The sequence below is a fragment of the Beta vulgaris genome, chromosome 9 (assembly GCF_026745355.1).
Source record: "Beta vulgaris subsp. vulgaris cultivar EL10 chromosome 9, EL10.2, whole genome shotgun sequence".
NCBI classification, from domain to species: Eukaryota; Viridiplantae; Streptophyta; class Magnoliopsida; order Caryophyllales; family Amaranthaceae; genus Beta; species Beta vulgaris.
Genome location: NC_079210.1, coordinates 49,273,846 through 49,300,556, shown reverse-complemented (window position 1 = coordinate 49,300,556; position 26,711 = coordinate 49,273,846). Strand labels below are relative to the sequence as shown.

Genomic DNA, 26,711 nt, shown 5'->3' with positions numbered 1-26,711 from the left:
CAATAAGTCTTTATTAGTAGTGGGTATATAATTTTTGTTTCTCCAAAATAACCGTATTTAATATTTTATACACTCCTCGAAAACTCTCCAATTGTCAGACTATAGATACTACTGCTCCAAACTCAATGCGTAAATTAGTACGCCCTTTGTCTCAAAATATAGTTCCTAATTTCGTTTTGGGTATCTCAAAATATAATTCTTGTTTTTGTATTTAGTTCTACATTTTCTCAGAATTTACCTAGAAAAATTGTGTCACCATCATTTACTTGCTTATTAGAATTAGTTTTTTACTTTGTTTATTTAACTCAAGTGTTACAAATACAATTGAGGTTCTTTCACCAATTAAACTCTATCCTTTCTCCTAATATCATTATTTTTCATACAACATTTATTTAAATAAATAAAAAGAATATTTATATCTTTTAGATTCTACTTACCTTGCTTCGGGTAAAAAATAGAATTAAGAACTACTTCCTCCGTTTAGAAATAGTTGCACCATTTCTATTTTGTGCACTATTCACATCTTATACTTAGATTGTCTTTGGTGATTTATATTTTAGGAAAAATATAGTCATGTGGGATCTTGTTAGATTTGTCTCGATGTAAATTTTATTAATATAAACTTTTTATCATTTTTACTTATTGATAATTAAAGATATTAATGGTTGAAATAATACATCGGCATGCGTGAAAAGTGGAAATGGTGCAACTATTTCTAAACAGAGGAAGTATATTTTAGAACAAAGCGAGTAATGTCTCAAGAACTCCCATAGTCCCATTTCCACATCTTCATCGTGTATAAATTTCCAAAGGCAAAAAGCCAAAAGGGGAAAGGGAAGCCACTTTGCCTGTTCGCCGCTTCTACTTCTAGTTCTAGAACTGGTTTCCTTTACGGGTACGGGTACGGATAGGTTCATATTCGGGTATGAGTACGGATATCTCAAATTCGGGTACGGGTACGGATACGGTCATACGGATATGTTCAAATTCGGGTACGGATACGGTCATACGGATATGTTCAAATTCGGGTACGGGACGAAAAACAGCAAGATTCGACATTTTATGACATGGGTACGCGTATCTGTATATTAATCGTATCGGATACGGGTACGGGTATATGATCGGGAAGAATTACCCGTGCTAGAGAGAATCATTTATCATTTGTTCTTCTTCAATTTGATACCATCTTCCCAGGATTTCAATCAATAATATCTGGTAAATTTTCAGAAACATTGCCTCAATTTTGTTTATTTTAAACTTTTTTGTTTTTTGACATAGCTATATCCTTGAATTAGTGAGTAGTAGTAATTGCTTTAAGTTTTGAGTTATGAATCAAAGTGGGCGGTTTTCTGGGTTGTTGCTCATTTCTACTCTTTGCAGTGATCAACGAGAGAGATTACTGTCCCATAAAAAAAAAAAAAAAAAAAAACAGAGAGATTACTCATTACTGTAGTTTGAGATTGTTTTATTTTTTTTTAATAAATATTTCTAATCACGATAATTCAGGTTCCAATTTTGTTAATGTATCTGAATTTGGATTTAAGTTATTTTATTTTGCCAATGCAAATTGATCAGAATTTAAATGGGAAATCGACTGTTATTTTAACTAACAATTATCAAATTGGACACATCGTTCTACAAGTGATCAACATTGGCCCGCCCAAAAATGGGCGGGTTTTGGGCACGATTTTTCGACCCACGATCGGGCCCGTCCCGATTTTGTGGTAAAAAAAATTCTGGCCACGGGTGACTTAAATATGCAAAAAAAAAAAAAAAACTAATTGTTGACCCGGTCCGAAAATGGTCTGAAGATCCCGCCCGAATTTGCGGGTTATGATGGAGGAATTTTGGTTCGCGACTAGGCCCGACCCAACCCGAAGCTTAGGCTCGAAATGAGCCACTTTTTTGGCCAAGCCCGGCCCGGCCCATAATCAACCATACATCGTTCAATTCTTACTCCCTATAGTAACTTTTGTCTCCTATGTATCTCCTCCTGTGTCTCTCCGGAGTCCGGACTATATCTGTGTAACCGCATTGATGCATTGACTTTGATAATCAATAAACATTAACTCTGAACTCAGCCTTGAAGTTTTACCAAGTGTCTCATCTGTACGAATGTTAGTCGTGGTATAGCTCGTTTCGACTTCCAATACCATGTTCTGCTAGTGCAACTGGTGGGGAAAATGTTGTTAATCTAAGGATGCAAACTTACTAGTTAGGATACGAAATGACCTGAAATCTGCCATGTTAGTTGATGTTGTAAATTAAGTAGTAATTTCCTACATGTTTATCGAACTGTGGTTATGCATTGATTCGCAAGAATTTCATGAAGATTGTGCTGAGTATGTATGTTTTTCTGATCATATTTGAAGGGATTTCAGCTTAACTTCTTGTGAGATATCCACATTAATCACTGTGGTCTTCGTCTCTTCGAGAACAAAAGTAGGGGTCTGGTTGATGAGGTGAGTTTTGAAGTCTCAGTCAATTTATCAACTAATTTCATAATCTTCACCCAATGTCATAATGGGCCTCTTGCCTTGATAGGCTAAGGGTGTCAAATGTCGCGAGCTTACCCTTCTGTTTGCAACTAAAGGGAGGTTACTTTCATTCCACTCTTGAGTCTTGATAACTACATCAAGTAATTGTAGTGACATAATGTAGTTGGAATGTGATTTTGAGCTCTCTCAGCATGGCCACATGGAGACGGGGAAAAAATTGAAGTCATTGATTTTGTAAGTTGGGGGATGGTCTAGTAGCTGCTTGGCAAGTGGTGATGATCCTTGTTAGAGGAAAAAATCTACGTTGCCAACTAATGGAAAATTGGAAGTCGATATTTGGTAAGCCATATGACTAATTTTTAAATATTTGGTGTTTTGGAGGTGGTTACTAGCTCGTTTAGACAACTAACTAGAAGCCAGTCTTATATATATACAAGCTTTGTTGTGAATATCTAGCAGTTATATCCTTGCTGTGTGTTAGCATGTGATGCGTCCTGTGTGGTAATGAGGAGTTGGTAATAATGTTATAGACTTACCGTAGACAAAGTAAAAATGAATTCATAGTGTGGCGAAAATGATGCTAAAAGCATTAGGAAGCCTTATTTGATATCCTAACATATTTAGTACTATGCTGCAATGCTGACCACCCTGCACCATCAATAAACTTGAACAGCTCACAAAAATTGCTCAAATTAGTTATACTGCCGAAATTAGTAAAAGCTTCTTTTATCTACAGACCCCTCTTTTTATGAGATACTTATTTCTTGACACCCTTGGATGCTTTCTTAGAGTGAAGTGATATTTTATGAAGTTGCTGATGCTCCCTTTTTCCTCCATGCTTTCATTTCTCTTACAAAAAAGCTCCTTTTCAATGGTATACTTCTACTAGTTTAACATGTCCATTTGAGCTAAGTGTTTTGGGCTTATGAATTTTGTTTTGTTTTAGATGCATACCTCTACTATCTGATATCTTAGTTATGCTGTGTTTCTTCTTCATTTCTTCTGTTTTTTTTTTTGTTTGTGTTTTTCTAGTGCCAAATGGATTACAGATTTTATGTATCGCGTAATTCACACTGCTTTGTCTGTCACTTTGTCTGTTCCAGGATTAAACAATTTTTTAGGACTTCCAGAGTTTTTGTAGCTGGATATTCTCTTGTGATTAGAGCTGTAAAGTGAATTAAGTAAATAATGAGTTCCAGACCATACTCGACGAGGAAAAAATCTGCATGTTCACCTAATGACACAGATGAGATAAAATCATGGAGATTCTTGAGAGTCATGCCAACCTCCTTTCTTCAAGAAAGTATGCAGGTAAATTTAGCACTTCTGAATTCTCTTTAGCTTTGCTAGTAGTATTTATATGCTTCAACTGGTTGATAGTTTACCTGATGGATCGTCTTCACTTTATATATGACTTTCTGAGGAAATACAGATTTACTTTTGGTTAAATTATTTTCGTTGTACGAGACTACGATTCATCTTTAGAAATTTTTTTTGCCCTCCAAGGATGAATTGTTTTCAAACAAAGATTCTCTATATTTCCATGATACGTCTGTAACCATCTCGAACTAATGTTTTACAGCAAAGGATACTGGCTTCTCAGCTGCATGCTTAAAAATATTCTTCTTATTGAACGGTACCTTATTAGATTCTTAGATGTCTGCGGATAATGTAATAGATATAAATGCAATTTGAAGTGATCTTCTCGGTTTATTGACTGGTCTATTTGAACAAGTTATTGGAAATTGATTTGTAGTATTTTTTTGAATTTCCACAGAGGATCCCCAGTGAGTTTGCCAGCAAATTTAGCTCTGAGCCATCTACATTTGCCTCATTCAGTGTTCCGAATCACAGTTCTTGGACTATCAAAGTAATTAAGAAGAAGAACAAGCTCCAGCTCTCTACAGGGTGGGACAGATTTGTGAAGGATAATTCCATACATGACGGAGATATGATGATATTCAAATATAAAGGGAATTGTGAGTTCAAAGTTAACATATTTGATCCTGTTGGCAATGAAATAGTACAATGTCATAACTACTCAGAGTCTGGGAAACGAAAGATTGGTTCTTGCAGTGAATCAAGGCAAGAAGTAACCTCAAGTATAAACGACGAGAAAGAAGAGAAAGTATGCAAGGAATACCATGGCCGAAACCCCTGTTCTGAGACGAAACTCAGAAATAAGAACCTAAGTTCTCCTATGGGTGAGTATGCTGCACATATATACATTGTTTTTTAATTAAAACATTGCCATTGTAAACTTTGTTTTTCGTTCCTGATAATTTTTTTGAGGTATGAGATTCATGTTTCTGAGTATCAATTTGTTTCTAGGCTCGAAACAGAAGACTGCTACCAATCATGAGGAAAGTAGCAGCAAGCTTGAGACATTATTGCTCTCCTTGGAGAATCCTTTCTTTTTTGCAAAGACTATTAGATTGAGAAACGAACTGGTAATAACATCCCCATCTCCATCCCCTGTGAGAATGTAATGTCATCACATTATTGCCATTCCTAATTTCTAAACATCGTTTTGAGTTTACATATCAATTCCTACATCATGTACTACTGACTTTGAAGTTGTAGACATAATAAGCTAACTTCTGCCCTGCATCTCGTTTATAGCTCATCCCTTCTGATGTCATAAGAACCTTCAATATCCATTTTGATGAGGCATTATCAGTTGAAGATCCAAAGGGACGGAAGTGGGAAGCACGAATAGTCACTTGGAAGGACGGTAGGACAAGGCTCACCGGTTGGAAACAATTCTGCAAATACAACTTGGTAAGAGATCAGGATGCCTGTGTTTGTGAGTTTATACCTAGCAATGGGACAACTTGTTATGCCATCAAGGTGCATATTTTCCGTGATCACAAAATGCCAGCCACAGTCTCTTGATTTCAAACAAGTTGAGAAAAAACTAAGAGAAGTATTGAAAGATTAATATAACCTTTATGTATTTGTTTGGGCTTTATACATTCAATGTTTCTCTTTTGTTTGATGTACTTATGGAATATACTTACTAGAAGTCTTGTATGCTTACTAACAATGGTTATTTTCTCACAATTTTCAAAAATTGGCTTGAACTCTATTACTATTGTTTCCTCATTGATTGATTAATAAATTAAAATTAGATCACAATTCACAATAGGGTAATAAAAAATGTTTTCGTTGACAAAAATCAAGTAAAATATGGTAATATTGTTTATTAAAAATTCTGCTTTTTGTGATAACATAATCAATGTTTGACTCAAGCCTAATTAGGTCTAAGGAAAAAAAAATCTCATCAAAATCCAAGATTAAAATCTCATTTTACAATGGGGACATTTTAGTGATTGAATATCACTAATTCCAAGGGCGGCTTTTAGCATGTTCAACATGTTCTATGGAACAGGGCCCCTTAATTGTGAGGGTCCCAAAATAGAGAAAGTTCAAGTAGTAAAAAGAAAAAGTTTATCTACTTATTTGGACTACTTTTTTTTCATAATATGATTATGTGAACTTGTGAAATGTGGATGAGCTATTACATTATTGAATTCTTCAAATACGAGATCGCACAGGGCCTCTATATAGTTCGAGACGGGCCTGACTAATTCCTAATTCTATAATTTTTATTTCAAAAACCATATTCAATAATTATGGTCATCTTTAAAAATATATTAAACGGCGTGCGTGCGTGGCACCTCTATCACTCCACTAGAATTGTCCAATGTGTACATAATTCATGTTAATTAACAAAAGTAAAATGCTTTGCATCAAGATTTGAACCCATAACTTTTTGATATTATACATGATACAATTATTATCTCAACTAACTTTTAATCATGCTTTAAGTATCCACATTATTATATTTGTACCTTTTAAATATTGAGTTTTCTTTACTATATTTTAATGGGAATGAAAAAAATATACATATCAAATTCGAAAAACAGTACCAACCCGGAGCAACGCCTGGACCAAAATACTAGTTTGAATACCCATGAGGTGTTGTTGGATGTTGACTTTTTTTTTCATTTCACCATTTACTAATTTCCCATGAACCCACAACGTAGATTCTACTACATATCTAATTATCACATGGCGTCATAGTTAGCCCAACTTATATATGCCAATAATTAGCCCGTGTGTAGAAAGAAACTGTTAATGGATAATTGTTGTTCGTTTCACTTTATGTTGAGAAATACTAATAAATTTTAATGAGAAAACTTAAGGCTAATAAATTTTAATGAGAAAACTTAAGGCTAATAAATTCAAAAATTTACATTTGCTAAATTTAAGGTCAAGAATTATATAGGTAACCTATCCAACATTAATTAACTAAACAAGAAATTATATCCCCTCAAAAAAAAAAAAAACAAGAAATTATAAAAATTATGGCTCCACACTAGATATATTTACCAAGATGTTCTTCACTCCTCAAGTGAGCAAAATAGTCAAAACCTCAATTTCAATTTGATTATGTCAATTTTGATTCTGGGTACAATAAATGAAAAACAATAGAAATTGATTTGAATTTTTTTCTTGGATAATGCAAAAGTGAGTTTTAATTCTCAAAATATGCCAAAAAAATAAAAATTTCCTGCGTACCGTCCACGTAGGACGGCACACGAGAATTTTTTTTTTCCAACTTAACAAGTGCTGAGAAATTTTTTTTTTTTTAACTTACGTAAAACCGCTACTTGAAGTAGCGGTTTACAAAAAAAAAAAAAAAAATTTGTTGTTGTTGTTGTTGTGTAAACCGCTACTTCAAGTAGCGGTTCATTAATCAAGTTGTGCTTGCAACATTTTGCGTAGCGGTTTATATTTATAAACCGCTACTTGAGATAGCGGTTTATATTTATAAACCGCTACTCACAATAGCGGTTTATTTTAAAATAAACTGCTACTCTGAGTAGCGGTTTTCGTGGGATAAAACAAAAAAAAAACAGTTTCTCGCGTGCCGTCCTACATAGACGGTACGCAGGGAATTTTTATTTTTTTGGGCACATTTTGGGAATTAAAACCCATTTTTGCATTATCCAAGGAAAAAATTCAAATTGATTCCAGTCCTCAACTCTTTACCATTGGCACTAGTTGGGATTTGGGAAACAAAAGGTTAGGTATATATTTTTTGCACTCCTACCAAATACGAGAAAGTATTGGCGTTTCATAGTGAGATGTTAAAATGACATTTCATACAAAAAGACAATTTTTTTTTGATACCAAAGCTAAGTCAAAGTGGTACCAAAATATTTTGGTACCAACTTTCAGTTTGGTACCGAGGTTACAATTTGGTACTGTGACTTTATTTTGGTACCACTTTGACTTAGCTTTGGTACCAAATTTTTTGATCTTTTTGTATGAGATGTCATTTTAACATCTCACTATGAGACGCCTATAACAACTCATCAAATACTCCTATTTTCTTGGGTATATATTCGGAATCCATGCTCGTGATTTTATTTCCGGTTCCAAACTTTTATTTACAAGGATGACGAGATCTGATTCAAGTTTTAGGGTCTGTTCTCTTCGGTATAAAACAGCTGAACTGAACTGAACTGATCTGAACTGAACTGAATTGAATTGAACTGGACTGAACTGAATAGTGATATGTGAGAGTAAAAGTATTGTCAAGAGCTGAACTGAACTGAACTGGTCTGAACTGAACTGATCTGATCTAAACTAAACTGAATTGAACTGAACTGAAAATAAGCTGGGGAAAACAGGCCCTTAGACACTATTTTTTAAAGACTTAACTAACTAAGCTAGTTAATGTCCACTTCAATTCCAACTTTTATGACCCTTACTGTGTCCACTTCCAATCTTCCAGTGTCGAATTGGGGAACCGGATTCTGCATTGTTTCTCTCACATTCAATGTTCAAAATCTCAATATTTCTTTTCCCCCCTCTCTCTATATATCTTGCTTTTCACAAACTCATCCCAAGTTAATTCTTAACAGTTAAGACCAAAAACAAAACAAAAAAGTTACCCCACAATTCCTTAAACCCTAGAGAAAGAATCCATTGTTGGAACTTTTGCACAAAAGTTTTGATTTTTGAAGATGGGTCCTTCAGATGACAGATACCCAAAATTCTTTAAAGTGTTTCAACCACAATATTCTTCTAAAACTTTGGTACGTTATCATAAATCTTTTCCAAATTTCACTGTTTTCCTTGAATTTTGGTGCTTTGTTCTTTGATACTGTACATATTCTGTTTTTGTTTTTGGTAATCATGGAATTTTACATATATTTATGTTCATTTAGACATGGGAAAGTAATTTGAAACTTTTGCTGTTCATGAATCATGAACTCATGATACAAAATTCTGTTTATAATCAAATTCTTTTTTAATATATGCACCAACCCACAATTTTTCATTGTTTATCATTGGACGTGTTAAATTTTGTCTTTAATCACATGAACTTACTAGTCTATAATTTTTGCTAAGATTATCTATTAATGAAATTATAGAATTTTGGTGTTTTAAAACTTCAAATTGACACAAATCCATCAGCCTACATGCTAGATTTTGTTTTTATATACTACTAAAATTTGAAATTATGTAGATGGTGTATAAATTACATTGTTTAACATTATTATGGGGAGTAACAACTTTTTTATGAAAATTAAATACATTGCAGATGATCCCATCTGCATTTGAAGACAAGATAACTGGAAATATTCCAAACAGGGTCATTTTGAAAAATAGTCTTGGTAAGATTTGGTTGGTAAAGGTGGGCAATATTGAAGATCACTTATACTTTCAAGGAGGTTGGTCTAAATTTGTTTTAGAAAATTTTTTGAAATTTGGAGAATTTCTCGTTTTCACTTATATTGGACAACGTATCTTCGATGTTATGATACTTGGGAGAGACGGATGCGAGAGGACACTAGTTCACGAGGAGGAGGAAGAAATAGAAGTAAATGAGGAAGAGCAAGTAGAAGACGAGTGTGAGTATGAGAATGAGGAGGAGGATGAGGATGAGGATGAAGATGAGGATGAGGATGAGGACGAGGATGAGGATGAGGATGAGGACGAGGATGAGGAGGAGGAGGATGAAGAGATGGGAAATAAAAAGTTAAGGAAATTTTTACCTAAGAAGAAAAGTAAGCTACATTACCCTTTTAGTTAACCTGAACTCCTGAAGTCCTTAATAACTCTCCTATATGTTTGTTATATCATATATGTGATGTTACTAGTGAATAGGAAGTATAAACTTGCTGTATTCTGTCTGTCTCACATTTAATTTTATATGTAAGTTTCTTGTTTTGTTGTCCTCTTTGGTCAATATATGCATATTATCTAACGTCTTTCCTTAAATTTGTACTAATAATACACTATTGGTTAGTAATTTCATTCGTCATTTACATCTCTTGATATTTGTTGGACTGTTAAATAGGGCGGTCATTCTTGGATGCATTAGTTTAACTCTTGTATCAAGCTAAACTAGAGCTCTAACCCTCTGGCTGTTCTATATGTATAACAAGAATTAAAATGAACTCGACAACTTCATATTTGTTCACCGTTTTTCTGAAACTGTCAGAATCAACGCCGTTTGGACTTTGGGGAATAGAATGGAAGACTCCATGAGAAGGAATACTTGTGGAAATCTCCAAGGGGTTGTGAAGGACCTATACAGAATAAGTGTTTAGGTTTTAGCTTAAATCTAGTCACTTAAGGCTGAAATGTGTTGAAAATATATATTAAGAAGTTTAAGAACAAGGCCTATCACAAAATGGAAGCTGGAGAAGTTCTTGATGCACCCTCATAGGAGCAAAAGCATTGTCTTAAAGAGTTGAGCTAAAAACTGTATGTTCTGTGTTTTTACTGTCATGGACTTATGTCATGTATTCTCCTTATGTCTCTGTTTTTTACTTGCAAGTTGTACGGGTGATATGCTTTATGATTTCAACAACTGGGTTGATGGTTGTACTATATGGTGGCAAGGAGAGTGAATTTATAGGTCTTTTGTGAAATAAATATCATTTGAATGTCCATGATATTTAATTTCTAAGTACTTGTTACCAGCTACCAAATAGGCCGTAAATAATTGTAAACACTTTATCAATGAGGTTATTTTTGTTTTATAAAACGGTCTTTTCCTTTCAAATCTGTTTTTGTTATCATTTGAGAGTGAAACAAGTCTTCTTTTAGCATAGCCAATTGTTATTTGTGTGTGATACGGACCTTAAATGTTAGAAGAACCAGACTCTTTAATCTAGGACAGCCCCTTTCCCTTGATCTACACTTCATATATATATGTTTTGTTTTATAAAACGGTCTTTTCCTTTCAAATCTGTTTTTGTTATCATTTGAGAGTGAAACAAGTCTTCTTTTAGCATAGCCAATTGTTATTTGTGTGTGATACGGACCTTAAATGTTAGAAGAACCAGACTCTTTAATCTAGGACGGCCCCTTTCCCTTGATCTACACTTCATATATATATGTTGTCTTATTTTTTTTCCTCTTTATCTTCCACTCAGCGCCTAAGTACAATGCACACAATGACAAAGATGAACATGAGGATGAAGATTATATGCCCAAAAGAAAATTTACGAATGTTCTGAAAAAGAGAAATGGTAAGCGTTGTCTTCTCACTTAAATATGAAGTTTCTTCTTGGTTTGTTTTCAATAAGTAATACTATGTATTATTGCTTTATGGATTTAGGTGTCGCTTTAATAGTTCAAGTTGCAACATCTATGTGACAATTCCTCTTGTACAGATGAAATACATACCAAACAATATGCTGATACAATAACACTATCATATATGGTCTCAAATGTTATTTTTTCTTTTTATCAGAGTACAAGTATGCTGCAAGGGAAGACAAAGAAAGCACAGGCATACTGAAGTATCTTCCCAAGAAAAATCCGTTTTTCATCACAAGACTGAAACGATCTGAATATGAGCGTAATAGATTAGTAATTAACTAATTACCTTTCTCTGATGCTCTTTGATTTGATTTTGTTAAATAGATAGTATAATGATTGTTGTTTCACTTTCACCTCGACTATAGATGATACCACGGGATGTAAGTGCCAAAATCAATGTCAAGTATAGCGAGATCATTGATCTTCAAGACCCGAAAGGAGAAAAATGGGTTGCAAAAAGGAGTATATGGGAAAGCGGGCAAGTTTGTATACAAGGAGGGTGGAAGAAGTTATGTGACTCCAACAAAGTTAAGGAAGATGACACCATAATTTTGGAGTTCCTGCCACGAACCAAACAAAGTTGTGAAACCATCAACATCAAGGTTCAGATCATCAACTCTGATTCTGTCAGAAGCAACTGATTTGCTGAGCAAGTCGAGTGGTTGAAAATGGTCTAGTAGTTGTACTAAGAGTGAGTCTATTTGGCTAAATTTTAGTTAAATTTTTAGCTCGAGAGTCATATTTGTAACTTTAGTCTGTGTAGGGTCCACTCCTTTCATATTTCATGTTTAGCTAGCTAAAACTACGTCAAATAGAGTGTTTCTTTAACCGATGTTATGATTTTTAGACTTAGGAAGGAAATTGAACGTTTTCTTATTCACATATATTTCTAGTCAAATAAATAAATAGCATTCTTTTAATTTCATTCATTTGGAATTGGATTGACTACTCTGAATAAAATTCTTTTGTGGATTAATTCTCACTCTAGTAGAGAAATGGACAGATAAGTTGATGTTAGTGCAGCAATTTAATTTTGTATTGTGCATAATCATGTATGACCATGGCACCATGCCAAACCATCTCTATTTCACGGAAAAATTGTAGGATCTTACTATCCTACTATTCGATCCCACCGATTCGATTTTACCAATTCTCACAATCCAAAGGAAGATCTCAATCCTGATATCATTGGACCATGCCAAACCATCCTTAATTTTTTTTATAGAACAAAAAAAACTAGTAATAACCAGTATATTTGGCCTAGGAAAGGCACTTTAAACCAAGCTGCTAATAAAATACTCTTGTGTGGCTGTGTGACCTGTTCTACTAAGAATAGAACCAAAAATAGATTATTTAAACTGTAGTCTGTAGTTGGCAAAGTAAGCAAAATCTCTAAAATACCCATGATGAAAATTTTGAGAAAATGTTGTGCTCTGGGAACATCTTCTCACCAATATGGGACCCACATAGTTCAGATACAGCTCTTCTTCACACATATTCATTAAATCATAGTAGATATAATGGAGCAAATCTCCATGAACACCTTCCCTTATAAAATAACACTCCAAAATGCTAACCCTATCCCATATAATGCTAACACTCTAAAAATTTGGGCTTTTTAATCATTGAATTGCTTTTCTTGATATCATTAGATTATTGCCAACTCACCATGCATGAAGCCTACCATTTATTTTCGAGTATGATCCAACAATGATCGGATCATTGTAATGATATAATCATCCTTCTCTCTTGTAATTTTTTATTATATTTTTCTCCATCTCTCCTCGTGATCTAGTCTGTAGATCATCTAATGGGCTTATTCTAATGATTTTAGGCTAATTTAGTCATTATATTTAATTATTATGTGGGTGAAGATTTCTTCTGATTCTCTTCCAGAAAAGAACTCCTCTTTTCTGTAGGAATACTTTTTGAAGCAGAACTGATATATTGCAGTCTGAAAACAAAGAAATAATACTGGGGAAAAATGGCAGAAGCAAAAGTCATCCTCAAATACATTGCTTATGCCATCTTTTTCCTCCCTATCTTTCTTTTTCTCTTTCTGCTTGGATTTATCAAGTGTAAGCTCTCTCTCTCTATCTATCTTATTTTCTCTCTCCTCAGTTATTTTTTCTGCAGATTTGACTGACATGGTCAATTACCCAACTTTGCAGGTGCTATATTTAGCCCATTTGTGTTTCTAGTGATAGCTTTTGGAGACACTGGTGTTGTTATTGGGTTATGGCCTTGCCATCTTTTTTACAGTATTTATTGCATAATCAGGTAAATTTTAACCCCCATTTTTGGTAAATGAATTCAGTAGTTCAATTTCAATCTGCAAGATCCAAACTTTTTTTTACCTGATCTATGTAAAGATAGGAAAATTTATAATCTGGGTTTTTTGGGGTTTGCAGGACCAAGAAATTTGGGCCATATATGAAGTGTTTGTTGATTCTGCTATCTCCCATACCAATTGCAGTATGGACAGTGGTTGGTGTGGTGGGAAGTGTGATAATGGCAATTTATTATGCTTTCATTTGGCCTGTTATGGAAACTTTTAAGGCAATCAGTAAGGAAGGATTATCAGTTCCTCAGAAGTTGTTCAAATGCTTAACGGTATTTTTACCAATTTTAAAGCTCACATATGATATTTATTAAGGGTCTGTTCTCCCGAGCTTATTTTCATTTCACTTCAGCTTAGTTCAGCTCAGTTTAATTCAGCTCAGTTGAGTTGAGCTGTGGACAATATTTTTACTCTCACATATCACTATTCATTTCAGTTAAGTTCAGCTGTTCTATGCCGAAAAGAACAGGCCCTAAGTTGTGCTTTATATGGTTATGGAAATCGTTTTAGTTGAGGCTAATATATATGCTAATGAATCTGAGCATGTTTAAATTAGGATGGCACTTGGAGTAATGTATGGGGAGCATGTACTATTGTGCGTGATTTTGCAGATTTTTCCTTCCATTCTTACTTCTCCGTCATGGATGGATTGCTCGAATCGGATGGAGAGAAACCCATTGAGCTCAAGTATGTTTCTGCTATCTTGACTTCATGTAACAAATAAGTACATTTGATGACTTTGATAGAATTATGAGTACGTTTGGTATGAGATTTTTAAGTGTTTGAACGAGAAACTAGAAACTATCTTCCATACATGCTGTTTGGTATATAGGTGGTGGGGGTAATGGTTTATGTTTCTAGGTGGTTCTATACTTCTGTTTGCCATCCAATTATCACCCTTCTCAACCCTATGGTACCACATTATGTTATGGTACCACTTTACGTTACCCTTCTCAATCCTACTCCTGAGGTAATATAAACCCGTACCTTGATTGGTTTACTAAATTTGTGTAACACGTGGTGGAATTTTGATTAGAAACCGAGTATAAATTAGTCCATAGAGACAATATGGAGTACCTTAGACACTGTGTAGTGCGTTGCAAAATTGTCAAATGATTCTATATGCAATCAGTTGCAATTAGGTCATGCAAGTTTCATTCTTGAGAATGGATGAAATAATGAATCTGTCCACTCACTGTGATGGGTGTATCACTTCTCTACGAGTTTTGGCGCATGAGATTGCAGAAGAATAATGCTGAGGCATAGATACTGTTAGACAACTCTCCTATGTGATGGTAAATTGGTAATGATATTATGTCCCTGTCCATTTCAATGAGCACATGCTCTTGTCAAACAAAAAAAATTAGAAAAGCAAAATCCACAAAAGCTTACCAGTTATTCAGAGAAAGGGTGACTATTTCCATATTTTGCTCGACTTTTGATGTTTTATGTGTATCAATACCTGGTTGACTAAATGCTTATGTCAGAAAAAATAAAAAACTGCTGAATGAACTGAGAATACCAGAATCCAAACTCCAAAGGCATGAGTGTAATTTAAGATAGAGCTATAATTCTATACCATTTCCTTTCTCATCTGAATATCCACTACCTCTGATATGGGAAGTCGCTGCAACATAATGCTTAGTAGTTATGTACATTCCAGAATCTAGAGCGTTTTCTTCTAAATGTATTGCGCTGAGAAGTGATCTAATCTGTGTAATGCAAAACCCACAGGCTGAAACTATGCATCAAATGTTCCAAATGTAGGATCCAAAGTGTGTAGTCTACCTGTCTATGGAATTCGTAGTTGTATGAGAGAATGCTTACCTTTTGACGAGTATTGTACAACCAAGGTCTACAAGTTATGAACACGATAGTTTAATTTGCAAAATGGACAACTATGCAACTAAAGTCCAAAACCACGAAATTCTGCTCCAGATTCTTCCTTTCTTTAATTTAGAGACTATTAGTATATAATATTTCATATATATATATATATATAAAATATTCCTGACCTCCTCAAGTTTGTAATATTTAGAAGACTAAACCTTTTCTTGTTGTACAGGGTTCTGCAAATTCCAGGATGTGTATTATGTGCTGCTCTTGGAATTTTGGTGGATGTGTTATTTATTCCTTTAATAACACTTTACAAATCCCCAATTTTACTGTTTAAAGGATGGCATCGGCTGTTTCAAGATCTTGTGGGGAGAGAAGGGCCCTTCCTTGAAACTGTTTGTGTCCCCTTTGCTGGGTTTTTAATTCTCTTGTGGCCAATCGCTGTCCTTGTAGCTATCGTCTGTGGCATTCTTTCAAGCATTGGATTTGGGTGCTATGCTGCTCTTGTTACATATCAGGTAGCCTTGTCTCTTATTTACCTTTATGAGCTTTATCAAGAGGAGACATTGTTGAATATGGATCCATTTATTTTTCATTCTTTACAATTGATTCTTTTCTGATGTGTAGGAAGAGTCTACTGGAAATGGATTGCTATATGTCATTGCATCAGTGTCCATTTTTGATGAGTACACTAACGACCTTCTTTATTTGAGAGAAGGCTCTTGCTTTCCAAGGTATGTTTTTATTCTAGAAGACTAAGGTCGTGTTCTGCTCGCCAAATTTTCTCTTATTTCAGGAAAACAAATTCAGATAAATTTAGTCAAATTTAGTCAAGTTCCAAACTGATAAAAGCAACAAAAATAATAATAATATCAATATATTATTATTATTAAAGTTTATGTTTAATATTAGTATAATAGGTTTAATAAGTTCCAAAAGTTTTCAGATAAGTGAAATTCAGGTGAGGATAACTTTCCCTAAAACGGGTTCTCTTTTTTGCCAAACTGTGTGTTTTTCATACTCTTGAAAGTGTCATATGACTTATGAGTAGTATCAAAATTATGACCATTAACCGTTTGGGCAGCCAGACCTAAATATCGACAAGGTACAAGTTCCAGTTTTTCTTTGCTTCCTGTGAAAGGACTGCATGAACAACTCGGCGGTGTGTACAGTAAGGAGCCTCTTCTGAGGACACCTTCGGAAAAGAAGAGAGCACTGAATGCCATGGTGGTAAGTGTTGGATCTGACATTGTCTTAAACAAAGAAAAAAGCGGCATGATTGATTTTACGACTGATGCATAAAACAGATATGGGACAATTTCTTCAAAGGATGTGAGAATGTTGGAAAAGAGCTTCTCAGAAAGGGAGCTATCACAAGAGATGATCTTGATGCGTGGCAACAGTCAAAGAACAACGAGATAATCAATGTAGGGATTCCTGCTTATGTATTGATGGATTGCTTCCTCCGCTCTATTAAGAGTGGATCAACAGGATTTCTTTTGGGTAAGCGCTTATCCTCTCTCTTCTTCATCTCCATTCCTTGACGAGTGTTTGGTTGGGAGGAAATTATTTTCCAGGTGAAGTGGTTTTTCTATTTCCTTTTGGTTTGTAAACGATGGAAAATAGTTTTCCCGAAGAAAACATTTTCCTTCCTATTTCTGATCTTCGTCTTTCTCTTTTCCATTCTCTCCCTTCCAATTTTCATTTTTGTCTTTCTGTTTTTTTTTTCCGGTGAGGAACCATACAAAGAAAAACTAATTTACCATTGTGTTATCCATTGAAAATGATCTCTTCCAACCAAACAAAGCCTTGTTGTTAAGTAAATATAGCATCTGTCTTAAGTCTCATCCCTTGGCTCTACTATGTATTTTTAGGTAACAATATTGACTTGACAAGTCTGAATAGGCCCGAGGGAAGGGTTTTTGATTGGTTGTTTGAGCCGATGAGCATCATGAAAGAGCAGCTTAGAAGCCTGAAATTGGTGGAGTCTGAAGAGTTGTATCTCTACAAACTGTGTCTTTACAGTGGAGATACAACAAGGATGGGAGCTTGGGACAACGGTGGTTCACCCCCACATGAAGAAATCAGGAGAGCTCAATTGGAGGGTATTACTAGAAGGTACCTATTATAAATCCTTACAATATTAACATTACAGGTTGCATAAGGTTGGAACAATATTTTCATTTTCAACATTAACGCTCGACTCTTGATATGCTGAACTGGAATTTTTAGGCTGCATGGATTCTGTTTGACAATCTCGAGACTGCCAACATCTCGGCGTAGATTTACTAAAGTTGATAAGGAGATTGCACAAGAATCAAGTAGAGGGTCGTATTCTTTTGGATCAGCCGAAGTATGAGATCATTTTGGCATCAACATATTCTAACTTTCGAGACTTGAACGGGTTAATCATCTTACCACACATTATTTTTCATCATTTAGCATTTGCTTGCTTGTATTACACTGTAAACTGTAATATTAGGGAACTGAGGATCACATAGTTAATTTGTACTACAGAAAATCTCTTGGGTTCTCGTATCAGTGCTCAATATAGAAACAATCCCACGTAGCCATTTTTCTCCCTTACATGTTCTAATGTGTTAGTACACAACTGAGTTTACTGTTTGCACTCTGACAACCTATTCTAATTCATGATGTGCTCAGCTCTCAGATGCTAAAAAAGTTAGAACTTATTTGAACTCCAAAAACCTTGGGGAAAGAAGAACAAGTCTTAATTAAATGTTATGACAGTAAGGATTATGACTGAAGTGCCCAACTCTTTTGTCAACCATAGTTAATAAGTGAAGGCTATCTGTATCATTTTGTATTTGATTATGCACCTTAATTTTAGGAGTTTAAACCAACTTGAGAGGGGGAGGGAGGAGAAATGGACTCTTTTTTAGACAGGTGAAGAGAATTGCTGACTAGTTAGCATGTTAGGAATTAAGATAGCTGGATCGAGAATCTATTTTGGATCGATGGGATAACTTAGAATTGGATTGTATAATCTAAGTTGTAGAATCATAAGATTTTAAGATTCAGATGTTGATTAGTACGAAGAAACGTGTGAGATACCCATGTATCATACTATAATTAGAGCAAGAAGGCTGTCAAAAATCTAAAAATTAAGAGGGTTTAAGCAATCAATATGTAGCTACTGGTAGTTCAGATCCCTTATTTTGAAGCTGTTCATAAGCTATCAATTGTTGGACCCTTGGAGATCCTTTCTTAGCAAGAATCACGCAAGAAGTTCCTGTGAAAATCAGAATCCCGGCGAGTATCCAACTGAACTGCAGATTAGCCAATGCTCTTGCCCTGAACTCAGCCTCAGGGGACCCACAAGTGACGGCTCCATGCATCATCTCAGTACTACTGCTAGCTTTACCAATCTGGTTAAAGCAACCTTTGGGGACAAACTTAGGAACCCATAGCATAAATCCCATGTCAATAAACCAACAACCTTGGAAAACAACAGAAACTGAAAGTACAAGTGCTGCAGGGAAATTGGCAGGGAAGACTGTAGTAGCAACAGAAGTGAGGAAGGAAACCAACACGATGAGCTGCAGCAACGCATGGTATTGCCCTTCAAGGCCAACATGGTCAGTCGAGTGAAAATGCAGTAAAAAGAGTTCTTGACCAAAAACAGATGCAGCCATGATTCCAGTAAGACTGGAGACTGAGTCAGAAATCTGACTTAACTCAGCAAAGTATGCAAAACCTGAAAAGATAGCGAGGTGGAGGAACATGGTTGCATGCTCAAAGTTGTCGAGCTTGAAAGCGAGATGGAAAAGAGGGTAGTCTAGGACTTGAAGGATGATCGCGAGGATAGAAAAAAAGAGGACGAAGATCAGCTGTAAATGTTTAAGTTGCAGGAGAGAATTGTTATTGTAGGGGTACCAAAATCTTGAGATAAAATTGGTAGGGCTTTTTAGGTAGTAAGATTTGATGGTGTTGATAGTATGCCATAGACCAAGAATTGTTAGGCATAAACCAGGAATGAAATGCCCAATAAAAGTTCCCATTTTTGTTCAATCTTTCTCTCTTTTGGTAGTTGTAAGTGGTTTGATGTTATAGCATTTATATCCCTACAATACACCATGAAAGCTACTATATATACACCTGAAATTAATCAGACCAAACTGAGTTATTATTGTTTTTGTATAACACACGGAAGTTAGTGGTGCAAAGTGCATAGATTTTCCACAAACAATGAAAAAGGTTCCTCTAATTAGATCACCACCTTTTTGAAGTGACACTTTTAGTAAAAGCAAACATGCATGTATAAAGAGGACGATCAATCAGGATTCAAGAACATACTGAAGATGATGAAGTAATCTAGAGCAAAAGACATGGAGTCTTTAATGATTTGTAGACTTGGTAAATGATATGGGTTTTTCGTGGACTGAAGATCATGAGTGCGTCTTAGGCAGTTAGGTGTAACATGTTACACCATAATTTGTTATGTAACATGCATTATGACATAAACTTTAACCAAATGACATGAAGTATACGAAGTGACATGAATATTACAAATAGTGACATGAATCTCATATCATTTGTCATTTATTTCCTGTTATTTGAGTTTCTTTTACAAAAGAAGGATGGGTTGAGATTTGTTACACCAAAAAAGTTTGTGAAAAGTATTATCGATATGGTGAGATTTTCCATACGGTCTAGTCTAGTTCATAATAAGGATATGTTTGATTCAAATTTCGGTCATGACCGATGTTTGCACACGCCTAATTGTTAATAGGTTGATGAAAGTCATGTCAGCCCCCCACTTCGTTGTGAGTGAGATAACTATTACTATCAACTATGAAGCCAATAATAGAGAATGGTGAAAAAGGAATGACTAAAAGAAAAAGGTAAAAAGAAGTAGTCCACTACATGAGGACCATAATAGTTAGTGCAGCAACAAGATAACTTCTTCTTTTGATGTTACTTCAAGAATCAAATAGTAAGAGGTTAGGAATATTCTCTAACAATAATATAATAATCGTGTTTCATAGTTCATCCTTTTTATATTAATTACAATGTTTTAAATTTTAGCATGGATTTTACTTTTTTTTATGTCTCGCTCTACAACTATTTCCCACACCTTACTGAAAACAATAATATAATAATAAAATAATAACTCCTCCTTCCGGCCTCCACGACTCCACCCTTTATCTACCTACTAAAACTTTGTGCACATAATGTATGGCAAAGAGCTTTTAATATGGAAGATAGATAGTATTAGAATCAACATATTCTGGTATTAGATGGTCTCATGATAATTATATGTTAAAGAAACCACTAAAGTTTCTTATACAAAGTTTCTAAATAGAAACAATGAGTAGTGATCAATATCAAGTAGTACTTGATCTAGTGGTTTGGTTTGTATCTCACAATCTTGAGGTTATGCTAGAGGCACTTTAGGGGTGGGGATTTCCCCTTACCAAACTATGTTCTTTGATATTGAATAAGTATGAACTGAAACAACAACAACAACATTTTTTAACAATTGCTAAACTTAACCTCTTCTTAGTTCTTACTCGTTGCTTGACTAGCTAGTGACTACCACTAAGTAGAGGAGTTGTTGATTCATCTAATCATCACATTGATGTACAAAGTTTGTATAAGTAGTAGATGTCCAAAATTCACTCATAAGTTTCTTTTTTCTTAAAAAAAATATTACAATAACTCAATATCTAACCTATACAACTTAATATTAGTTATATCTATTTACGATAACAAATCACTAAATGTTCATAACTAATACTCTTGTTTTTTTTTATCTTTCTCACTTTTCTGTGCACATCTTCCAATGCACATTTTTGAACTTAAATATCTTCTATCATATATTAGTAAAAATTATAACGATTAAATATCAATAATGTACTAATTGAGACGATCACACGACTATATTTTTCTTAGACCTGGCAAAGTTGGTCCTGATCCGAAAATCCGGTCCAAAATATCCGATCCGTGGTCCGATCTGGGTCCGAACGAGACAGTCCGAACCTTGATCCGAATCCGAAACGGTCCCGATCCGGTCTAAATCCCGATCCGAAATAATCTTGACCCGAAACTCATCCGAAATCTGAATGATCCCATATAATCTTACCCGATCCGACCCGAAGGTAAACCGATCCAGAATTATTGGTTTCGATTAGGCTTTGATCCGAAATACCCGAAACTTACCCCTTTTTTATATATAAAAAATATCATTGGCATGAGTATTCCATTAATTCCACTATAGTCCGATTCCGATCCGAAATAATAGTCCGAACGATGACCCAATCCGAAACGATCTGATCCGGTACGATCTTGGTCCAAATATAACTTGATCTGAAAAATGGTCTGATCTGAATTGGTCCGGTCCGATTCCGATCCGAAATAATAGTCCAAACGATGGCCCAATCCGAAACGGTTCGATCCGGTCCGATCCCAGTCCGAATGTAACTTGATCCGAAAACGATCCGATCTGAATTGGTCCGGTCCTAATCCGATCTGATTGGTCCGATTGCCAGGTCTAATTTTTCTTATAAATTGACAAAATTGAGAAGATTCTCTCTAAATATAAATAGTGTCAAGATTCTAAGTGAGAGCGATAAAAAAAAGAGCAGTGGAGTATATATTTAAATCTAACTCTTTGACTTTGTAAGTCAAGGACATTATTTCAAAAAGCAATTTTCCAAATGACCGTGGATGTCAACTATCAATCTATAACAATCAGTTAAAGACTTAAAAACCAAAGATGTTTTGGCCTAATGGTTAAGATTGAGGTGCTATGTACGATAGATCATAGGTCCAAATCCCCTCTCCTCTTCTTTATACTTTGTACTGCCTTTATGGCTCCAATGAATAAAAAAAAAAAGTTAAATATAGCTCTCAAGACTTGAAATCCAATCTCGTCTACATTGTTCGCCTCCTTGTGCAGTGTGCCCCCTCCACCAAAAAGAAAAAAAAATTCCCCTACGAGAGTTGTACTCACTACTCAGTACTCACTCGTCGTTAGTTTCTTACAGACTATTTTTTTCATCTGCGTCGGTTTTCCCTGTTTCCACTCTCATTTGTTACCCTTACCATGACTTCTCTTTCTACCATGAAGTTTCGCCACTTCCGGCAACACTTCAACTTCTCTTCTCTCTCCACTACTTCTTCAAATCCCCAAAAAACACCTCCACATTCAATTTCACCGTCTATCACTTCTCCAATAACCCAACATCAGTTACAAACTTCCATCTTAAACTCTCAGTGGCATTTCATCAAACACCTTCCATCCTCTCTCCCACCTTCTTTAATCTCCGATACCCTCCTCAATCTCCGATCAAATCCCAACATTGTTTCCAAATTTCTCGAACAAATCAACCATACCCACCTCGATATTCACTCTAATTCTCTTGCTCTTGTCATAATCTCTCTCCTCCCATCACCTAAGCCTGCTTTGCAGCTTGCAAAGTATATAATTAGCAGCAAATTAGTAAGTAGTTCTGAGTTTTTTAGTAAATTAGGGCAAGCTCGTGAAAGTTTGAATGTTGATAGTACCATTTGTTTTGATTTTTGGATTAAGGGTTTATGTCAATTGAAGAAAGCTGAGGAATCTTTTAAGTGTTTTAAGATGATGAAAGATATGGGTTTTTTACCTAAGGTTGAAACTTGTAATGATATGTTGAGTTTGTTTATTAGATTGAATTCTATTCAAATGGTTTGGGTTTTATATGCTGAGATGTTTAGGTTGAAGATTAGTTCTAATACTCATACTTTTAATATTATGATTAATGTGCTTTGTAAGGAAGGTAAATTTCGAAAGGCAATTGAATTTGTAGAGTGTATGGAGATTGCAGGGTTTAAGCCTAATGTTGTGACTTATAATACTTTAATTAATGGGTATTGTTCAAGGGGTAAGATTGAGAGTGCTAAGAAGATTTTGTGTGAGATGAAAGTTAGGGGAATGTATCCGGATTCGTACTCGTATGGTTCGATTATTAATGGGTTATGCAAGGAAGGGAGGTTTGATGAAGCTGTGGGATTTTTTGATAAAATGGTGGAAACTGGGTTGGCACCTTCTGCTGTGACTTACAATTGTTTGATTTCTGGATATTGCAATAAAGGGGATTTAGAGAAGGCATTTGGTTATAGAGATGAGATGGTTAAGAAGGGTGTAACTCCGACATTGTCAACGTATAATGTGCTGATACATTCGTTGTTTATGGAAGGTAAGGATGCTACTGCTGATAGCTTAATAAAGGAGATGGAAGAGAAGGGTATGAGGAAGGATGATGTTACATATAACATTCTGATTAATGGGTACTGCCAAAGTGGAAATGTGAAGAAGGCATTTGAGCTTCTTGACGCGATGTTAGTTGAAAGGATTCAACCTACAAGAGTTACTTATACATCTCTTATATATGTGTTGAGTAAATCAAAGAGAATGAACGAGGCAGCTGATCTGTTTGAGAAGGTAACACGAAATGGTGTGACTCCGGACCTTGTGATGTTCAATGCTCTGATTAATGGTCATTGTGCAAACAAGAATTTGGAGCAGGCTTTTTCAGTTTTGAGAGAGATGGATAGAAGGAAAATTCGTCCTGATGAAGTGACCTACAATACACTGATGCAGGGCCTTTGTCGGGATGGTAAGGTTGAAGAAGCTCGAAAAGTTCTTGATGAGATGAAGGAAAGAGGGATTTTGCCGGACCATATTAGTTATAACACACTTATCAGTGGATATAGCAAGAGAGGTGATATGAAGGATGCCTTCAAGATTCGAGATGAAATGTTTAATATAGGATTTAACCCCACTCTTCTTACTTACAATGCCTTAATTCAAGGGCTTTGCAAGAAAAAGGAAGGTGCTCTTGCTGAAGAACTCCTGAAAGAAATGGTTGGTAGAGGCATTACTCCTAATGACAGCACCTATATCTCTTTGGTTGAAGCCATGGGGGATACCGAAAATGTCACTGAAAATAGCGCGCCATAAGAAGTGCATTGAGAGATCCATTAGGAGAAATCAAAGACTTTGTCAGACAAACTTGACGCAGCGTGTTTTTAGGGATGGACAATCATTACCTTGCACATCGGGGTGAAGGTTTCGTCACATATTTACCTATAAATTCATTACTTTTACCACCCTTTTGTTACCTCCTATCAAACATATCGTATGGTTTGAGGAGATACCCACCTGAGAGTTAGTCCCCTAAAGGGTAAGGCACTTTCATATGATTCTGCATTTCTGCTGAATGTTGGGTAACAAGTTTAAGATGAACAATAACCTGATTGAGTTGGATGTTGATCAAACTGTGTTCTATTCGCACGCGGTTCAACCTGTGGCAATCATTGAACAAGCAGTACGACTGTATGAGGTGTGTTTACTCTTTGTCTTTAAACTTCAACATTACAGTAAGTAGTCCTGATACAACAATGTTATTACTTAGACCTTACAGTCTTGGTGCTCATATTTTGCAGTATGTTGCAAAGATGTGAGTGTTGCTACATCTAGTTGATTTCAGTGTTGTACCCAAATAAAGAAAATAAAATGTTGTCGTACTCATACCAACCTTTAAATCCATTTCTTTTGCTAAACTACTAAATTCTGGATTGAGTAGTTCTTATGAGTTGCCTGAAATGAGAAATACTTCCATGATATTAACCCTCGATTGAGTAGTATGTACATAGAACGATAGGAGTAAAGGAAATTTGCAACAGAACAGCACCCATTTTCCATGTATACACTTGTACCAGAGAACGTACACTTCCTGGTAAGATTATTCTTCGAGTAATGCATAAATTTTGAAAAGCAGTATTATGCTTATGAATATGTATGATATATAAACTTATAAATAGAATGGAGTAGTTTAAACGGTAGTGTAGAGTTGTAATGGAAATTCCTGAAATAGACACTTGTTTAGGGAGGAACTTTCATCATTACAGGCATCACCATGAAACTTTCTTTGCGAAACAAATTGAATTAATACAGTTACCACCATTTATTATGGGCTATCAGACATTCAAACCGGCTGTGAATGCAATTTTGCATTCTACAACCAAAGTCGATTGCCATTTGGACATCTACCCATGAAAATGTATGCTCATCACAATTATGAAAATCGTTTTAAATTTGACTGAGAGGCCATATTATGGTTGCTAGATGGGCTTTCAGCGAACCAGCAGCATGGCAGTGGTGATGGTGGTGGCACTGTGGCAGTTTAGTATTGAACAATACCATTTAGAGTACAGCTTTATTAGGAGTATGATCACTATTTGGAATCATGATCAATCAGAGCTCCTTATTTAAATTTATCCCGTTATTTTTCTAGCTCTATAGTCTATACTCTTAAAGTCACACTTAAACTATAATCTTAGCATGAATATTGATTGAGTAGTTGGCTGGATCTGCCTCTCACAGGTAACAGCTGCTGCTGCTTGATTAATTAGGACAGTACACAGAAAAAATTAACCAATAACCACTTGTCAGATTGTGGATATATGGGAGATGGACTGGATGGACCACCAGCGAACCAGCGGTGTGGGCTGCCTGGTACCAGAGTTTGTTCCCCAGCAGTTGGAGAAATAGCAGCATCAGTATGAATAGTAGAGGCAGTGGACATCCCCATACTAGAACTAGAAGTAATACTACTAAGATATAACGCAGCAATTACAACAAGACAGCTCACTGAATTTGCCAGCTTCATCTTCTGGCAGATTCTTACACTTAGCCTGTAATTATCTCTTCAAAGCTTTAATTTGCAAATAATTATTGGGATGGATGAGAGAATTATGATGGGATTGCAGTTCTTTATATGGCTCATTTGGCACAGTGTGATCAAAATACCCATTTTTTTTGGGTGGCTATGAATTATGATGGCTTGTGTGTGTTATGTTTACAATGGCACGACCAAGATCATGAGTAGCATATCCATATGCAGTGTTCGTCAAGGAAGATATGGACTGTCTAGTTCTATACTGAAGCAGAATGTGTTGGGTTCGGAATATTGGTTTATTGTACTGTCTGTTCTTCTGTGTTATTTTGGCTCATTTACTGTATCAATTTAAGAGGACTGTTTTTATTACACTTGACATTGATCCCTCCACTGATCCTAATCTTCAAAAAATCTTCTCCGTGATTCGTTAGGGTTCCCCCTTTAGAAAGAAGGGTGTCTTAACGTCAATCATCTTAAAAAAAAAAAAAAAAAGACTGTTTTTATTGTATGTCATATGGAATATAATTGATGTAATTTTTATTCTAGGATTTTCACCCCTAAGGTTTGTGTTCCGTAAATTATCTGCAACTAAAAACATTGAAAGAAACGTTGCACCCACATCTTTTTCTAGCACCAAAAAAACATCTTATATGTATTCTGGCACCAAAAAAAATGTTAAATGCATTCTTGTAATCACCCTAAATCATTTATTGTGCAATT

At 35.3% G+C, this 26,711-nt stretch overlaps 5 protein-coding genes across 10 annotated transcripts; 4 read left to right on the top strand and 1 right to left on the bottom strand.

Annotated features, from left to right (window-relative positions):
* The first annotated feature begins 785 nt into the window (after positions 1 to 785).
* On the top strand, positions 786 to 5,478 carry LOC104905015 (putative B3 domain-containing protein Os03g0621600). Of its 4 annotated transcripts, XM_019251668.3 has the most exons (7): positions 786 to 1,215; positions 2,373 to 2,462; positions 2,545 to 2,837; positions 3,602 to 3,809; positions 4,276 to 4,702; positions 4,830 to 4,948; positions 5,121 to 5,478. In XM_019251668.3, the coding sequence occupies exons 4-7, from the start codon at positions 3,687 to 3,689 to the stop codon at positions 5,391 to 5,393; spliced, it is 942 nt and encodes a 313-aa protein (XP_019107213.2). In that variant the 5' UTR covers positions 786 to 1,215; positions 2,373 to 2,462; positions 2,545 to 2,837; positions 3,602 to 3,686; the 3' UTR covers positions 5,394 to 5,478. The 4 variants fall into 4 exon arrangements, with proteins under 4 accessions (XP_019107213.2, XP_048492682.1, XP_048492681.1 ...); XM_048636725.2 differs by having other exon boundaries at positions 2,382 to 2,837; XM_048636724.2 differs by having other exon boundaries at positions 2,373 to 2,837.
* Positions 5,479 to 8,268: 2,790 nt separating this feature from the next.
* Positions 8,269 to 12,058, top strand: LOC125493393 (B3 domain-containing protein At4g34400-like). The gene is made up of 5 exons (XM_048636706.1): positions 8,269 to 8,608; positions 9,118 to 9,583; positions 10,961 to 11,056; positions 11,281 to 11,399; positions 11,495 to 12,058. The coding sequence occupies exons 1-5, from the start codon at positions 8,537 to 8,539 to the stop codon at positions 11,768 to 11,770; spliced, it is 1,029 nt and encodes a 342-aa protein (XP_048492663.1). The 5' UTR covers positions 8,269 to 8,536; the 3' UTR covers positions 11,771 to 12,058.
* Positions 12,059 to 12,682: 624 nt separating this feature from the next.
* Positions 12,683 to 17,894, top strand: LOC104904430 (hypothetical protein). Its single transcript, XM_010692674.4, has 10 exons — positions 12,683 to 13,207; positions 13,301 to 13,409; positions 13,541 to 13,742; positions 14,027 to 14,157; positions 15,536 to 15,824; positions 15,934 to 16,040; positions 16,395 to 16,536; positions 16,614 to 16,809; positions 17,181 to 17,424; positions 17,539 to 17,894. The coding sequence occupies exons 1-10, from the start codon at positions 13,114 to 13,116 to the stop codon at positions 17,663 to 17,665; spliced, it is 1,641 nt and encodes a 546-aa protein (XP_010690976.1). The 5' UTR covers positions 12,683 to 13,113; the 3' UTR covers positions 17,666 to 17,894.
* Positions 17,658 to 19,413, bottom strand: LOC104904431 (uncharacterized). The gene has a single exon (XM_010692675.4). The coding sequence runs from the start codon at positions 19,326 to 19,328 to the stop codon at positions 18,450 to 18,452; it is 879 nt and encodes a 292-aa protein (XP_010690977.1). The 5' UTR covers positions 19,329 to 19,413; the 3' UTR covers positions 17,658 to 18,449.
* A 2,852-nt stretch (positions 19,414 to 22,265) lies between these two features.
* LOC104904432 (pentatricopeptide repeat-containing protein At2g15630, mitochondrial) lies at positions 22,266 to 26,362 on the top strand. Of its 3 annotated transcripts, none has more exons than XM_010692677.4 (2): positions 22,266 to 24,653; positions 25,766 to 26,362. In XM_010692677.4, the coding sequence occupies exon 1, from the start codon at positions 22,376 to 22,378 to the stop codon at positions 24,269 to 24,271; it is 1,896 nt and encodes a 631-aa protein (XP_010690979.1). In that variant the 5' UTR covers positions 22,266 to 22,375; the 3' UTR covers positions 24,272 to 24,653; positions 25,766 to 26,362. The 3 variants fall into 3 exon arrangements, with proteins under 3 accessions (XP_010690979.1, XP_010690978.1, XP_048492175.1); XM_010692676.4 differs by having other exon boundaries at positions 25,697 to 26,362; XM_048636218.2 differs by having other exon boundaries at positions 25,674 to 26,362.
* The last annotated feature ends 349 nt before the right edge of the window (positions 26,363 to 26,711 follow it).